General features: G+C 37.7%; 1 protein-coding gene across 3 annotated transcripts in view; it reads left to right on the forward strand.

Annotated features, from left to right (window-relative positions):
• The window catches only part of KAZN (kazrin, periplakin interacting protein), a 1,209,760-nt gene that overhangs the window by 293,754 nt on the left and 899,297 nt on the right, over nucleotides 1-16,709 (forward strand). For all 3 annotated transcript variants that reach the window (XM_056122674.1, XM_056122677.1, XM_056122678.1), the window contains exon 2: nucleotides 4,747-4,904. In XM_056122674.1, the coding sequence (XP_055978649.1) occupies nucleotides 4,747-4,904 (158 nt within the window). The remainder of the gene's footprint in view (nucleotides 1-4,746; nucleotides 4,905-16,709) is intronic.

Below are 16,709 nucleotides of genomic sequence, written 5' to 3' on the forward strand. Positions count from 1 at the left end.
TGGCCTAATAATATTCCATTACATGGATATCCTACTTTTTCTTTATCTATTCATCATTTGACGTACATTTGGGTTGTTTTCACCTTTGGCTATTGTGAAGAGTGTCATGAAAAGCATCATGGACAATTGTTTACTGAAACACCTGTTTTCAATTCTGTTGGCTAAATAGCCAAGAATAGTATTGCTGGTTCATATGGAAATTCTAAATTTAACTGATTGAGAATCTGCCAAGCCCCTTTCTACAGTGGCTGCACCATTTTACATTACTACCAACAATGCAAGAGGATTTCAATTTCTCCACATTCTCGCCTCCAGCATCAACTTTTGACTTGCAGAATGAGTTTTATTATAACAACTGGGGGAAATACCTGAATTATTTAGGCTTCATTTATTTAATGAGACCATATTAAAGCAAGAACTGGAAACTTGTGAGCATTTTAATGCAAAATACATCACAGAATTTGAGATACACGGAAAGCAAAGGTTGTTTAACATGTAGGAATAAATTTGATCATTAGTTCATATCTATGGACCATATAAATGACAAGATCATAAAATCTGCGGAGCTTCTTGTGGGAAGACTGTGGCCAATGATATGATTCATTTGGCATATTTTTCTATAAAAAATGTACAATAGCCCATCTCAGTGACATCTGGACTTATCTGCATAAAATGAGTGTTTAGGGTCATATTATTATTTCATGTTCTATACTTCATCTGATCTATAAAAACATGGACACAGTATGGTTAGCAGTTATTCTTATTCTGAAAACATTAAAAAAATTTATGTGTAACCTTCTAGTTTTGCTAATGATACAAAATGTTGAAACTATTTTCTTTCTTCTGCCAACCCATGAAAGTACCACACTTATCTGAAATCCAAATAAGTACTCATCAGTATACAGTGAATATCAGTATACAATATGCACTTTATATATACATACATGCCTGCTATAGAACTATATGTTACTTTAAAATAACATGAAATAAAGCTAACAACACTTTACATTCAGGTCCACCAATCAAAGAAACTTATTTTGTATGACTCAATAACCCTACTCAGCTAGGTAAGAAAGCATATACACATCGTTCTTCATTTTGTAATCTATCATTCATTTTATGAACAGTGTTCTCCATTTGCAGTTTTATAAACTGAACATGGAACAACTTGAATGACACCTGATTCCAGGATGATAAAGCGGTGGAAGAGACAAAGTATAGTGAAGTTGAATTTTTCCTTTATTTGTTTTCCTTTTGAAAAAAAATACTTATTCAAGTGTACATAACTACTATATTTAGAGCTAGAAATATTGATGACGTGGAAAAAGCACTATTGGAACTCATGAGATATTAATTGCCTAAAATAATCTGTTGCTACCTAAAAAAAACTATCTCTAAGCTAAGTAATACAAAGGAATACCTTCTATGCTCAAAGTACAATGATTCAGGACTCTGGGTAGTACAATGGGGAGGTTATTCTCTGCTCAGAGTGACTGTGGCTCTATCTGGGATGACTGGAGTGGGAGAGAAAGAGGGCTAAAATCTTGAATCTGAGATGTGGTTTGTGGCAAGATCTCTGCAGCATGTCTTCTGGGATTGCGATAGTCAAGGTGACTTCTTCACTCAAACATCTGGAACCTGAGCTGACTGGATGATTGGGAGAATGGAGGCTGACTGGGCATATCTCTTTCTTTCTTCACATGGTTTATGCATGTGGCTTTCCCTAAGTATGGTAATCTGGGGATAATCAGAATTTCTTATTTGACTGCTGACTTCTTCCAGAGCACATATTCCAAGTTATGAGTAGATGGTTTCTTATGACTCAGCTTTAAAAATCCCAGGACATTTAGGACATTCATGTAGATTTTCTTTTTCCTCTTGACATCGGTCAACTCTGTCACTAAGGCCAGTAAGATTCAATAGAATTAAAAATCCCAAATTTAAGATAATCTTTAATCTACTACAAAGGGAGGCAGACATTAAAGTAATTATTGCATAAATAACTACTGCAATGAAGGGAAGTACAGACTTCTTTACAGCAATCAGGACTTCTTGATTACAGAAGACAGAACCCCAACCCAGATGGACAAATTGAAAGAAGGGTATTTACCGACTCTCTTAATTGAGAAGTCTGTGGTTGAATGCTGATCATGTAAGGGCTTGGTCAAGAATCTCTTTTCTTCTCTGTAAGCAATATTTGCCTCTTCGATTTGGTTGATTTTATTCTCAGGCAGTGCTTCCTCAAATGACAATATCAAAGACCACCAGCTGTTATGAAATTTTCATCAGTGTAAAAAAATCTTAACTGAAAGAGACAATTAATCATACTTTAAGTTAACCATATTTAGCAGTAGTTCTGGGATTAAGCCGTACTCATCATGTTTGGGATACATGTCCTCTTCTGTGAAACCTCTGCTGCCAGGTTGTAAAATGGTTGAATCGGACAGTTCTGGACTCTGTGCCCACCCCCAGGGCCTGGGAATGGGTTACTTTTACCATAAAAACAAGAGGGTTTTGGATTTTTCCACAAACCAGAAGTAGAGAAGTGGAAATAGAGGGGTACCAAATGAATATATAACCCTGTTATATAAGTCTAACATAGGCAACCTGTTGTGGAGCTTAGATCCATATATACTATTTCCAAATGACTTTGGGGGAAAAGGAATGCTTCATGGATATTATATCCACATGCTTGAAAGTAGGGGAGAAGAAAGCTTGATGATGGTAGAAAAGGTGTCCTGAGCTATCCAGAAGTTGGTCTGGATCCCAGGTTGATCCCTGAATGCCTCTTTGTTTCCCTTATACTTCTCCTATAGTTTCCACTTATAGTTTCCCTTGTAGTTCAGTGGGCGCAAACCTTCTTGTTAAGATAGAGAGAATATATACACAGGATTTATAAATTCAGTGTCACTCCAAAGAGCCAGACCCTCTGAAGTCTCTGCCATTCTACCTTGACTGATGAACATGCAAATAATTGATTGCCCTGTGAGCTCTCTTAGAACTGTTTAATTTATGGCTTCTCCATAATTGTTTACTATTGGATTTTTCCCTTTCAGGACATTCATATAGATTTTCATTCTACCCATATAATGGATTGAAAGTAAGCCAATGTTTCAAAGAAATCCCTAAACAGATTTTTGGAGATTTTTGCATAATTCCTTCCCCTTCAGTATTCTGGCAAATTTTAACTGACTCAGCCTTTCTGATCTAATCACCAATTAGGAAGAATGAAGAACTCTTTGGGAACACCTCTTCTCTGTGCTGAAATCTAGACATCACTTCCTTGCAGAATGCCTGGTGCTAAGATTGAATTTATTTGGTTTGTGGACCACACCTGCTGGCTGTGCTCCTGGCTTACTCCTGCTTTTGTGGTCAAGGATCACTTCTGGTTTTCATCAAAAGACAGTATGTGGTGTCTGGGATGAGGCCTAATCAGCCACATGCCTTGCCTGCTGAACTATACCTCCATTCTATTTTTCCCCCCTGTAGAATCATAATACTACAAAAATCCCTCATTCCCATAATCTGCATACAAATCAGTTTGTATGACACTTTCTCATTTTTAGTTATTTGTAGCAAGCAGACAATCTGAATTCTTGCTCTTTCTCATGGTCAGAGGCAGAAGTCCTCAGTTATTTGGTTGCATATTTATTTTCTTGATGGTAATAAATTTTTTACTCTTACATATATATAGCTAGTATAGTGACTTTGGGCTGGAGCGATAGCACAGCGGGTAGGGCGTTTGCCTTACAAGCGGCCAACATGGCCGACCCGAGTTCGATTCCTCCACCCCTCTCGGAGAGCCCGGCAAGCTACCGAGAGTATTCGATATGCCAGACACAGTAACAACAAAGTCTCCAATGGAGACGTTACTGGGCCCGCTCGAGCAAATCGACGATCAACGGGAGGGCCTTTTGGCCTTTACCTTTTTATAGTGACTTTGCAGAAACTTTCTAGAGTTTGCTTATTTTTGATTTGCAAATGCATATTTTTCTTAAAATTAGAGAAATCCTCTAAGGAAAGAAATTTTAATTCAAGGAATGTAAGGAAATCAATTCAACAATATTTATTGAACCAGTTCTACTTGCTACACTATTCTAGTTAGTAGTTACTATACTAGTTATAATTGTAAAATCTCTGTTCTCACTAAGAGCACTTGGTTGAGAAAGTAGACACTAAAATAAGTGAAATGCTGATATCAATGACATGTCAGATGGCAAATGTTATGTGAATCATAGAGAAAAAATAATCCTTCTAGCACACATGTGCCAATGATTGGAAACACGGCTTCTGTCTCTTCATAAACCTTAATAAGAGGCCATCTGTTTAGAGACAAAATAGCCAACTATATTACCATAAATATAAACCTAATCCAGGGCTGGCCTCTCATGCCTTGTTAATGGCTTTAATTTACACTATGACAAAGTCATCTTCAGGGTAGTATTTGTTACCTTATTTCTTTCCAGACTCCCAGATGGGAGTGAATGCTCCATGAGGGCTGGCATCACAGTTGGTTTTGCTCATGATTTTGTCCCAAAGTACTTTAGAAAGACTTGACATTAGAGAGAATTCAACAAGTATGTTACCTGTCTTGCACATGTTGCATATATTGAAGAGATGTATGGTCATCTTGGTTCCTTGATACCTGCTTGGTTCATACCTTGTATGTGCTCTCTCATGAGAATTCTAGCCAGTTTCTCAGTTACCTGTTATGATTTTATTTTCCTTCTTTCTCTTTCTTTGCAGCTGTGCAATCACTGCATACCCTAAATGACCAGATATCTCATTTTATTGTCACCAAGTCGAAGGCCCTCGAGGAAGACAAAGATCCTTTTCTACCTTCTGAGAAGGAGACTTTGAAGAGTTCCATGATATTGATGAGGCATCTCTTAATGGATGCTCAGGTACAGAGATGACTATTGAAATTATATATATATGTAGACTACAATATTCTCTTTTGCTTTCTTTTTTAATCGACACTAGAGTTGTGGTTCAACTACCACCCCATTAATAAATTGCCATGCTGATACACAATTGTGTCAAAGACATTCTAATAAACTGGGTAGTGGATTTCTGATTAGTTATTATTTGGGATTTTATATTGAAACAGCTTGTTTTTGAGTCAAAGTAATGGGGCTTAAGAATAATATATGTGTTGTCTCTGAGGATTAACAGATCTCCCATTAGCCTCGAAAAGTGAGCCATTTGCATACAAATTTGGCAGGCATCAGAGCTGGCAGAGGCTTTGGAGCAGAGCAATACTTATCCCAAATAGCATCGCTGAGTAACTAATGAATATTTTGGTACATTTGATGCACCACCAAGTAAGCGAATCAGCACTTTAAAAAAATGCTAGCAATGAATTAATTACAGAAGGTAGTTAGCTCAATGCATGTTATTGTTGAGATGTTATTCTTCAAGGTTTCTCCTTGTGCACTATTTGATTGAAATATTCTCAAATAATCTAATCCTTCTGCCCCTGTTGGTGGGTCTCTCCAGATATGTTGCTAGGTATTTAAAAACACCGGGTGTTTTTAAGAGAGGTAATACTTCACGGATGTGAGTTAAGCCAAACTCAACTAGATTTCATTGTCATTCCTACATCTTTGGGATCTGTTTAAAGCGTTTGGGGTTTGATGATTTTGTGTTAGTTTTCCCTGGAGCTTTCCTCCTGAGCTTGTTTTCTGTTCTACAGCAGAGAGGTCAAATGGTTGTCAGTTTCCTGGGTTGTGCAGTGTATCCGATTTTGAACTCTGGTGTCGATTTTGAACTGCGGTGCTGCAGCTTTAGTTTCTACCATGGTGGTGTTTTATGTTTTATTTTTTAAATCAATCCTGAAATCTGGATCTTGTACCAATAAGACTTTAACTGCAAGGGCTTTGTGAATTTCTCACCTGTCAATGTTTGAAGCCTTCCCAAAAGGTTTTTGTGCCCCTCTACTGAGATGGCCTGCATTATGCAAAGCCTTCCTTTGTTACTCACCATTCTCCTTCCCCTCCCCCCCCTTTTTAAGGGCTGCCCATTCAGCTTCATTTTCTCTGAACCTGTCTAGTGGAGAATGGAAGCTACAAGGGCCAATTTTAAAACTCAGAGGGAAAAAAAGGGGTGGATAGATTTAGAACAATTTACTAAATAAAAGAAAGCAAATTGTTCTTGAAAAGGCCAGCTTTCCTCAAGGCCTGAACTCAATCCTATAGCTAACACCGCAGTCAAGGGAACTATCTAAGTGAATCTAGAAAGATACTCTGCAAATCGAAGGGTATAAAAACCAATCCATCTTCCCCTCTCCTTCACGTGTTAGTTTATATATGCGTAGAACTAGATTTCAAAAATGTTTGATGTTACTGATGACATACTTTTCTCATCCTAAATGCTGAAATCACTCAACAACATTTGTTCTTAGTGGTGTTGATTAAAATGTCTCTGTTGTTTTCTTTTTAATTGAATGGGATAAAATATTATATAATGAGGTTTTTGTGTATGAGTATTTTATTATCTCATTCTCCCCTATCCCAAATCAATGCTTGCCAGAATGCTCTCACTTAGTTACTGGATGAAAGGGATGAGGCTATTGGTGGGCATATCCTCATCCTTGTCATATATTTTAAAAGGAAGGTGGGTTGGGATTTCTTTGTGGTAGGTAACTGGGGAAAGATCATGGCTGATCATAAAATTCAGACAGGAAGGAATTGTTCTGGGTTGAAACTACTCTTTTTTGCCTCCCATTGTTCACAGATTCCACAACCTTATCTTGCAGATGAATATAGAATAAGGTGGGTTGTGATTAGTTTAGTCTAAAAATACCACTCTCATTTATTTTCTTCTGAATCCACCGAGTTTGTGAAATGTTATTTGTAATTATGAGTCTAGGTCCATGGCTGAAGTCAATTAGAATTGTGTTACCTAACACCAAAGGCTCAGAGCATCTCTGAAATACAATCTCTATAAAATTAGTATTGTGAAGCTTAAAATGCAAAGGAACCCTATATTGGGGGCAGGGGGTGGCCAGAGGCATCATGTGGTTTTTATTTAATATAAGTATCTAGAACTATGTTCATTTTAATGAACTTTATAAAGAGCTTCTGGAAATTTGGTTATTTCCCAAGTATGTTTTTTGACTCTGGTTCTGACCTCAATTCTAAAGATGAATGAGTGTGCTTACCTCATATTTTAAGATCATCAGTTATGGGAGGTCGACAGAATATAAATATAACTTCCATGTACTTCCTTTGATTTAGGCTGAATTTTAGGATCTTGATAGACGTCTGATAGGATTATGTGTTGTAGAGTAAGCTGTTCAAGGGTAGTAACCACAACCCTTAACTTGGTTGGTATTATTATTATAGTCTTCTCAGTCCCATACACAAAAGACTTTTAATAGTATTGGATTATGATGAAATACTCTGACATCAGCTTGCAAGTTGAATGAAGTCAAGCAAAAAGTATTCCAGAAAACCTGGAGGCTGCTTGGAGAGTGACTGTTTAAAAGGCATAATCGATTCAAGTCACATCTGTCTTGGAAGCAATAAATCCTGCTTAGGAGAATGTCAAAGGCAAAAGCAGTGCTGGGCTATGAAATTCCACCTCTGAGGATTATAAAACAGTATGCACAGAGCAAACACATCTTCCAAGTATAATAGGGGTGCCAGAGATGATTGGCAGGCCTGACAATCCATCCCAGAGAATGGAATCAGGAAGAAACATCTTACATGGACAGCCCAGAAGGCCTAAGATTATTTATTCATTCCCCAAATGTTGCCAGCATGGGGGCATCTGAACACTGCTGCAGAGCACCTCTATTTGCATCCCATTCCCTTTGTAGTCCAGGGCCCCCAAATTCAATGAAGTATACCATTCAGACTGCATTTGAAACCTGATCTTGTGACTTTTATTCCCGAGAGCTATATCTAAACGCAAACTGCCGACTCAGCCTCATAAGCAATTAGATTCATAACACCGAAGAGGCATTTCTTTCTGGTACAGATTAATTCTTTTACCCGTACTGTGTGACTCTGCATGCTAAGAGGGGTTGATTGAAGCAAATTAAATCTCCTATTGGCAGTTCTCTCCTTCTTTCCCCCTAAGACCTAATATCATTATTTATTAAGGTTGAACAAATGCTTGGGAAAACAATAAGATCACTTTGTTGGCAGTCAAGACCTCCTCTGGAGACTCCGTACTAAAAGGCAGTGACTTTCCACTTGCTGTGGAGGGCTCCTTCTACTGGCCATGGAATAAACAGTATCCTAGGATAGGCCTGTGTTCCAGGCTGAGTAGCTAGTGGGGCTCCTCTTTCTAAAACCTGGCTGCCAAGATTGAAAGAGAGGACTTGTTTTAGGAGGCTAGTTCCATATCTAGAAATAAAACATGAAAGTATTTAAAACATAAACCACACAATGTGGTTAGGGACCGGGCCACTCCCTTATGTGCTCAGGTGCTATTCCTGGTCTGGTGCTGAGGATGGACCATATGTGATGCTGGGATTCAAACCAGTGTTGGTGGATCCTAAGGTACCTTCTGTGCTATCCTTGTGGTCCCAGTGATTATTTCTAAGCAAATCTCCCCTTAGAGACTGGCAAAAGTCAAATGTGAGGCAGAAGTGAATAAAATGGGCCTTATCCTTAAGGCTTTCCTTTCCTCCATTCTCTTCTTTTCATCTGTACTCCTTTGGCTTCCTTTTCTTTCTTCCTTTTCCTTTCCTTTCCCCCTCCTCCTGGCTCAACACCCCTCCTCTTTTCCATCCTGTGTTCTTCTTTCTCTTTCCTCCTCTCTCCTAATCTTCCTCCTCTTTTGCTTGGCAAAATAAATCCAAGTTGAGAAATAGAATGAAAATGTGCCCTTTAATTTCTCTTCCCTCCATTCCTCTTTTTTTGCTCATCAGTCTTTCTTTATGTTATTTGTGTTCAGGGAATTTGAAAGCATATTTGCCAGAGACCTATATTCCCCTGCCAAACAGGAAAGCAGCAGCAGGAGGCAAACCTGGCACTCAGGAGGCAGAGCGGGGACCCTGCCAGGATCAGAGACTCTGTGTGATTTGGGTAGCTTTGTTTTCTTTTTTCATCTTCATTTCTAGAAGGGTCTAGAAAACTCTTCTGCTTGATTATGCTTTCTGATTAAATGTTTGGCAAATTGGGCTGGTTGAGCATGAAGAGATTTGCTAGACATACTCATTCTCTAGCTGGCCTTGATTGGCTTTTTGAGCAAAGACTCCACCAGAGGAAATTTCGGGTCAAGGGCCTAAAAAGCAAAGAGGAGGGTGCACTTCTCACTTTTGATATCAATATCAATATAAGTTGGCAATCGGGTAATTGATACACATTCATTACCAAGGTAAACTTCAGGATGATGTCCCACTTTCCTTGCATTTTGCATATCTCCATGTACTTTCTAAAGTCAGCCTTTGCTCAGACTATGAACTGTAGCTATTACCACAATGATTATCTGGTGCTTTGGAGCTGTAGCTGGTTTCAAGTTCATGCATATGACCACAACCCCCTTGATAGCCTGAGAGAATGTTTTGTCATCTCACTGTATAAACCAGAAGAGTTCCTGACTCCTGAAGGTCACAAATACTGGTTCTGGGTATGAAAAACATCTCAAGTGTAGATTCTTAAAAATCTTTGAAGTGGAGGAAGGACTAGAACTCTCCCTAGGTCAGATAAGCAGAGATGAAACTTTGAAATTAGAATGAAGGTAAAACAAAATTTTTATCCTAACAAAATTACCCTGGGATATTTTTATGTCTGTTCTTACCATCAGATTTTTTTTTATTTCTTAAAGGTCGTAGAAAAAAACTTACTTAAATGGATGTTGAAGATTTTAGTTCACCTAACTAGAAAGCTACAATGGTAAGCTGATTATTCAAAGGCGCCTAAGCTCTTCGCCTCCAGTAATCCGTGTGCTCCATTACCCATCTTTTGCCTGTGCATTTGAAAAAGCAATGCTTATTTTCCATTTGCAGATGCAAAGCCATAAAATCTAAAGGTCTGAAGCTTGCAGTTTTATACATAAGTTGTTCAAGTCCAATGCCGATTCTGCCAAGGCAATTCAGATTTTTTTTAAATTTTAATAAATAAATAAATAAAATTTAACCTGCAGGCACTGCTAGGTTTAGATGCAATTCCATCATTTACAGATCTCCTGCAATCTCCTTCCCTGTTCAGGAGAAATAGCGGGTGAGACATGAAATTGTAATGCTGTGCCTCTGTTAAGCTTGCACGGAGGTGGGGTTTTCTTTTCTCTTCTCTTAAATAGAGGAAGGCAGCCTCTTTTAGTACTTCTGCCATCTTTGTAAATTTTCTAAAGAAGAATTTTAAGAGAAATACTATTTTTAGTGTTTACAATACAAAGGTACAGGTGTAGTAAGAAATGAGACTTGGAGAAATAAAAATGGAAATCCTATTTATTGCTTTATTTTGAAGGAAAGAAATTTTTCTTATGATGGATAGTATATGAATGGAATCATCTCTGTCAAACTATTACCATGTACCTTCATCCTGCTAAATAACAATTTGGGGAATGATTTGAAGCACTGTTATTTTTTATTTTTAGTTATTAAATGGTTATTTTGATCACATATGTTTCATAAGATAATGAAATAGAACTTATGCTGGTGTAATAGTTGATGGCCCATGTTAGGATGAGGTAGAATCTGACCTAGTCACCAAATCATGGATGGAAGGGTTGGGGAGAGAAATTCATTGGGACTCTATGTTGGCAACAGAGGATAATTCTATTTAATATAATAGTAGAAACATTTCTTTGATTCCAATAATATACTCTTCGGAAATGATAAAGAACCATATCTCAGGAAAGACAGGAAGGAGGCCAATAGTGGAGAAAAGGGAAAAGTTGCTCCAGGTGCTGTGGTTGGGATTGATGACTCTAACAATTTTTTTTCTCTTTGTGTCACTTTAACCAAGATTAAACTTCTTAGGAGAGTCTGACTAGCCTGTCAATGTGTCCTCCACTGGGCCATAGGAGTATATACTGAATGTTGGTGGATTGTTCCAGCAAGACAGCATACAGTCTGGGGAGGAATCATGATTACAAGAAGGGAATGTGGATACTGGGCAGATGGAGGCTATGACAAAACTACTGTGACTCCACATTCATCAACATACTGCTTGTGCCCCAGCCCAGATCGTCAATAGATCTAAACTCACAGTCATTGCAGGACAAAAATTATCTGTTCCTTGAAGGACTTGGGATATAATGAGCAGATAATCAGATACAAAAGAGCTAGGTGAGAAATACCGATGAAATATCTTTAAATATAACATGAGTTGTGTTACAAATTCACTAAAGAATCCCTTGTTCTCATGATGTCCTGTTGTCATTTTGACAGATATTTGGCTCCCCCAAAATGCCCATCCCCACCTATAAATGAGGGGTTCCAACAGGAAGGGCAAAAAATGCAGTTTCCCTTTCTGCTTGGGGAGCATTTTGGCAATATCTGGAGGTTCTAATTATTGTTATCCTGTATGGGTTAGGTAAAGTGGTGTTCATATTATTAGCATCTGGAGAGTAGAAGCAAGGGTTGACTAATCTTTCTACTTTGCTCTGGACAGTCTCTCACATAAAATAATTATCCAGTCTTAGTATATTAACACAGGTTGTGAAATCCAGCAGCTTTTAGACATGAAGCTAAAGCTGACTTTTTAATTGATCACAGAAATTCTTACAGCATCAGTTGGTCATAATAGAGAATCAAGATGCATTTTATTCTTATTCATGCATCTATCCAGTTTCTCATTTCATTGAGCATCTAACATGTGCTAAGTGCTGTGCTAGGCTGAGGAAGTGAAAATGAAGGAAGTGATTCTTGTCATCTAGATCTTAAAACTGGGCAAGTGTTATAAATATGTAAGTAAAAATATAATGAATTTTAATACTTTCTTTAAAGATGTAATAGAAATTAATCCAGATACTTAGAAAAGAGTTCAATGCTTTGTCTTCTACAGTTTGGATGGAATGGGAGGGAGAAAATGAAGGGGTGGGGAGAAATATTGACTTCTCATGATTTATTGCATATATATATAACTTTATATGTTGCGTGTGTTTATTAATATCTTGTAAGGTAACTGGAAATAGGTTCCTTAGGATGTTACAAAAGATCTAAGCAAATTATGTCTTTTAGAGACTTCCACGTAAGCTGGGGAATATAAAAATTCCAATTACTCCCCCCAGGAATAGAAAATCTTACATTCTTTTTTTTTTTTTTTTGTAATTTATTTACTTATTGAATCACTGTGGGAAAAGTTACAGAGCTTTCAGGTTTAGGTTTCAGTCATGTAAATATCAAACTCATTTCCCTTTACCAATACTTAGTTTTACCCGCGAACCCCAATAGAACCCCACCTCCCACCCCTCCCAATTCCTGTGAGGTAGATGAGTTCTAGTTAACACTCTATCTACTTTGACTAGATTTATTGTTTCAATAAAAGATGCACCATTATTATTTAGAGTTTACGACCCCCCCCCCCCCCAATCAGACATGCTGAAAAAGCATTGTGAAATGATTTGCTTTCTACAGCTGGGTTTAAGAATTAAATGATGTTGCGCAGCCGCGCGGTTTTGGATTTCTGCTATTTTACTTATTAACCCTGGAAGTATTTCTATTAAAAGTTAGATAGTTAAGAGATTGGTTTCTGTGCTCTGGAGTCGTGGCCGTGCCGGAGAACCGCTCGTGGGGGGCAGCTGGTGACCTCGGTTGGGCATGATGGATGGACCAGATCGCCCCCCTTCCCATGAGGTCCCTGCCGCCCCCACCCCCGGCTCAAACCTGCTGTCCACAAGGCTCCCATGCGGCCGCCATCTTTCTTTCCAGAGAGGCCAGGGCAAATCGAAAATCTTACATTCTTTACCTTTGGGTGTCCACAGTAAAACTGAATTTCTGTATTCTCTTACTGTGGACATAGACACACATCCAAAAGGAGGTAAAGAGTTTTTGAGTTACGTGAGGCATTGAAGAAAGATGGATAAAGGGAAAAAGGAGAAAATCTAGAGTTTTAGTGGAAAAGAGAATGAAAATGTACAAGTGCATTACTAAGCTAAAGAGCTGCCCTCTAGAACCTGACCAGCAGTCAATTCTCAATTATGCACCTAAAGACTGGTGACTCTGTGAATTATCTGTGGTCACTTTCCTTCCCTGGTGGCACACATTCACTACATGTAAACCAAATGTTAGTGTGAATGAGAGATAATTAGAAAAATAATTTCATTGTCAATATTTTCTTCATCACAAGTAAATTCAGTATCATTTTTTCCCTTTAGCATCAGTTATTTGCTAATTTTTTAATGTTGTGGCTTCCATGTATTTGTCATATAATAGACTCTAACATATACTATGTAACTAAAAACCTAAGACAAATTATATTTACAAGAATAATTATCAAGATTTACAAGAACTTGTGGTCTCCTATTCATATTAAACTCAAATACTACCTGTAGATCACTCATGTAAACTGAGACAGGGTACTGCTAAGTGTCATCATCATTCAAGTATGCTGTTAAATATAAAAGAGAGTAATCAAGTCTCCCTGATGTCAATTCAAACCACAATTCCATAGTCTTTCACTCCTTCATCTCTAAGGGACTCACATTTTAAAACAATTCTAAAATGGTATGATGATGTGGCATTTCCGAGTACTCAATCACTTCAAGTCTTTTTGGGACTTGAAGCAAACGCCCTCAGTTTGGCCAGCTTAATAGCCCTGGTATTTAATTTCAGAATTGATATTTTTTCTTGTTTAGAGTTATTGATATGAACTTAATTCCTTTTTTCCCCCCTTCTAATGAAAAAAAGACAAAGAGCCTGTGATAGAACTGATAATAAAAATCATGGTAGAAATTTGTATCTGACTATTATCCTAACAAACTATCCCCAGAGTGGCTCAAAATGATAACTATTTACTTACTTCTAATAGGTCAGTGGACTAACTGGGTAATTCTAAAATGAACAACATGCATGATTGATTTTGACTGATTTCAGTCAGAAGTTTGTGGTCATTGGCCAGGTATATGGTTAATTTGTTCTGAGAATCTTAGCTGGTGATTTAACTCTCCTCCTCATCCTTTATATACTTTGGAATATTCTCAGTTATAACCAGCATTCATAAAAGAATAAAATGAAAAAAAATAATTCCCAGCCCATCTTTGTATCAAGTTTGTTACTCTTTCATTGTTCAAAGCAAGTCCAATTACTAAGATAAGATTCAATGTGGAAAGGCCCACCCAAGGGAGGGCATTAGATATGCAATCAATGTGCCACACAAACAAAGCAAATTAGCTTCAGATTTCTTAGCATAACTCTTGGTGATTTTTGATCTGTTGTAAATGGGAGTTTGAAATATCCTAATTAGCAAGCTTCACGCACATTCTCTTTTAGGAAAGACTGCTCCTTTCAGTGTATTTAGAGGGATGTAAATGATGTTCTCCTGCCCTTACATACCGAATGCAGACCATGTTTGAACAGCTGGAGGTGATATTTTAAGAGGGCTCAATGTCAAGCTTGGACATGATGATTTCAGATGGGCCTGGGATCAAGTTTGAGCAGTGTGGGTTTGGGCTGGGTCTAGTAACATGACAAACCACTAAAAGACCATTGTTCTAGCTGGTTCTTAGAGGCAGGTGCATGGTTAATTTGTTCTACAAATGTTTCCTGAGCTTGTATCAACCACATTCAAAGGAGAAGAGAAACATAAAAGTAGTGAAGAATTGTTGAGTACTTACCATGTGCCAAACACTCTGCTAGGAACTTTACCTTAGTTCGTAAAGTATGTGTTATATGTGTTATTTCCTCTGTTTTATAGTTGAAAAAAATGAGGTCCACAGAGGAATTACCTTGAAGAGCAAATATCTAGTGAGTAGCTGTGTTACTTTCATTACAAAAAATGGTTGTGACTCCCCCCCCCTTTCTTATTAATAGAATCTGTTTCCCTATCTTTGAGCCTGAGCTGGCTGGTGATTTGCTTTAGCTAAAGGAAGATGCCATATATGATTCTGCTTTTTCTTAACTTATTGCTGCCATGAGAACAAGTCTGGATTTGTGAGCTAGAAAAGGGGAGAAATTACAGGAAGTAGAGATGAGGCTCATCACAGTACATTGTAGACCAAGTGGCTTGCTATCTATCAAGAGCTACCTAAGAGAATGACAGAACCAATATACAAAGTTTTCTGACTGGTAAATAAGTCCTATGACTGGAAAAGGAGTTTGGAAATGTGGTCATATTTTCAGGAAAAAGAGAAAATAGGTTTGGAGAGTAGCCAATCATTGTAATATATGCTCTTTGTTAGTTTTATACCCTTTGACTAACTTGAAACTGCAGCAGTGGTGTGGGAACCATTTAATGTATTTAATCAAAAAGACGGCATGTTTATATTTAGAAGTATAAAGATAACTCTAGAACTTGTATATAGCTCAGTGGTAGAGTGCTTGCCTTGCATGAGTGAGGCCCTAGATTTGACTACCTGTTCCAAAAAATAAAACAAAACACTGTGAGGGATAACAATGGTGGAAGAATGAAGAATGGACTGACTAGTATGAGACTAGACAGGAGAACGTTTTCCTTGGCCAAAGGTTCTAATACCCTTTCCCAAATTATATGGGATGGGGCAAAAATATTAAAGAAAAATAGATAAATTAAAGAAATGTTTAAGAAGAGGACTACCACTTGTTGAAATTTGTAAGTGAGAAAAAGAGATAGCTATACTATGAACCTCAAAGCGATATTAGAATTCTAAGTTTGGATTCCTGTTGAAATGGTCACAAGCACACACACAAAGACAGCAGTAAGCTTGGAAGGGTAATTTATGATTTTGGTAAGGAGTCTATTAAGACTGAGGGAGTTATGGGACATTAGGGGGGAATTATGAAACATCAGGGCGGGGCATTATGGAACATTAACTTTCTGGGATACAGTTAAACCTTCTCTAAGTAAAATAGTCTTTTTTGGAGTGAGAAATTTTGTGAATTCAGTGAATCTCCAAGAAGTCTTGAGAATTTGGTTTGAAGTTCACATCGACAGCAATAAAGGAGAAATCAGTCAACTGTCTCAATACTCTTACGGGAAACTGACAAGCTACTGTCTTAACCAGCATGGCACCCAGACCACTGAACTCTAAAAGTTCCCTACAGCTATTGTGAGAAGCCAAGCACTTCCACCAGCTTGCTGGAAACCATTCTCTTCCCTCAGTGGCAAACTCATTACCCACCTAGCACCTCAGGAAGAACTATGCCACTTGGGAACTTTAAATTACAGGGAAATCTGGGAAATGTAGTTCTAAGATTTCCATTTTCTAAAGTACAGGTAAATGAACCAGAAAGTGTTGTCATGCACATAGAATAAGCTAATAATGGCACCCCAATATAGGTTAGAAAAAAAGACACAGTGAGAAATCAACAAAACAACTCTAGGGAGTAACCAACAAAGACCATTTCTCATTTAAATTAGATGGAGGTAAATTTTTGTTACTTACAACTCAAAGAGTCTTGACCAAAATAAGGTATTAAACTTTACAGAAATGCCATCCTTTCTACCCAGTATAGTTCAATAATAGATTATGTGTTTCCTTACATGATTAATCATGGAATTAAGTAAGAGCTATCCCTGATAGGAGCATCTGGACTCTTAAAGTTGTAAGAAACTACTTGGTTATATATACTTACATTTTTATACAGTCTTAAACACATATTCATATGCTTATTC

This window comes from Sorex fumeus, unplaced genomic scaffold (genome assembly GCF_029834395.1).
Source record: "Sorex fumeus unplaced genomic scaffold, SorFum_2.1 ptg000047l, whole genome shotgun sequence".
In the NCBI taxonomy this organism is placed as follows: Eukaryota; Metazoa; Chordata; class Mammalia; order Eulipotyphla; family Soricidae; genus Sorex; species Sorex fumeus.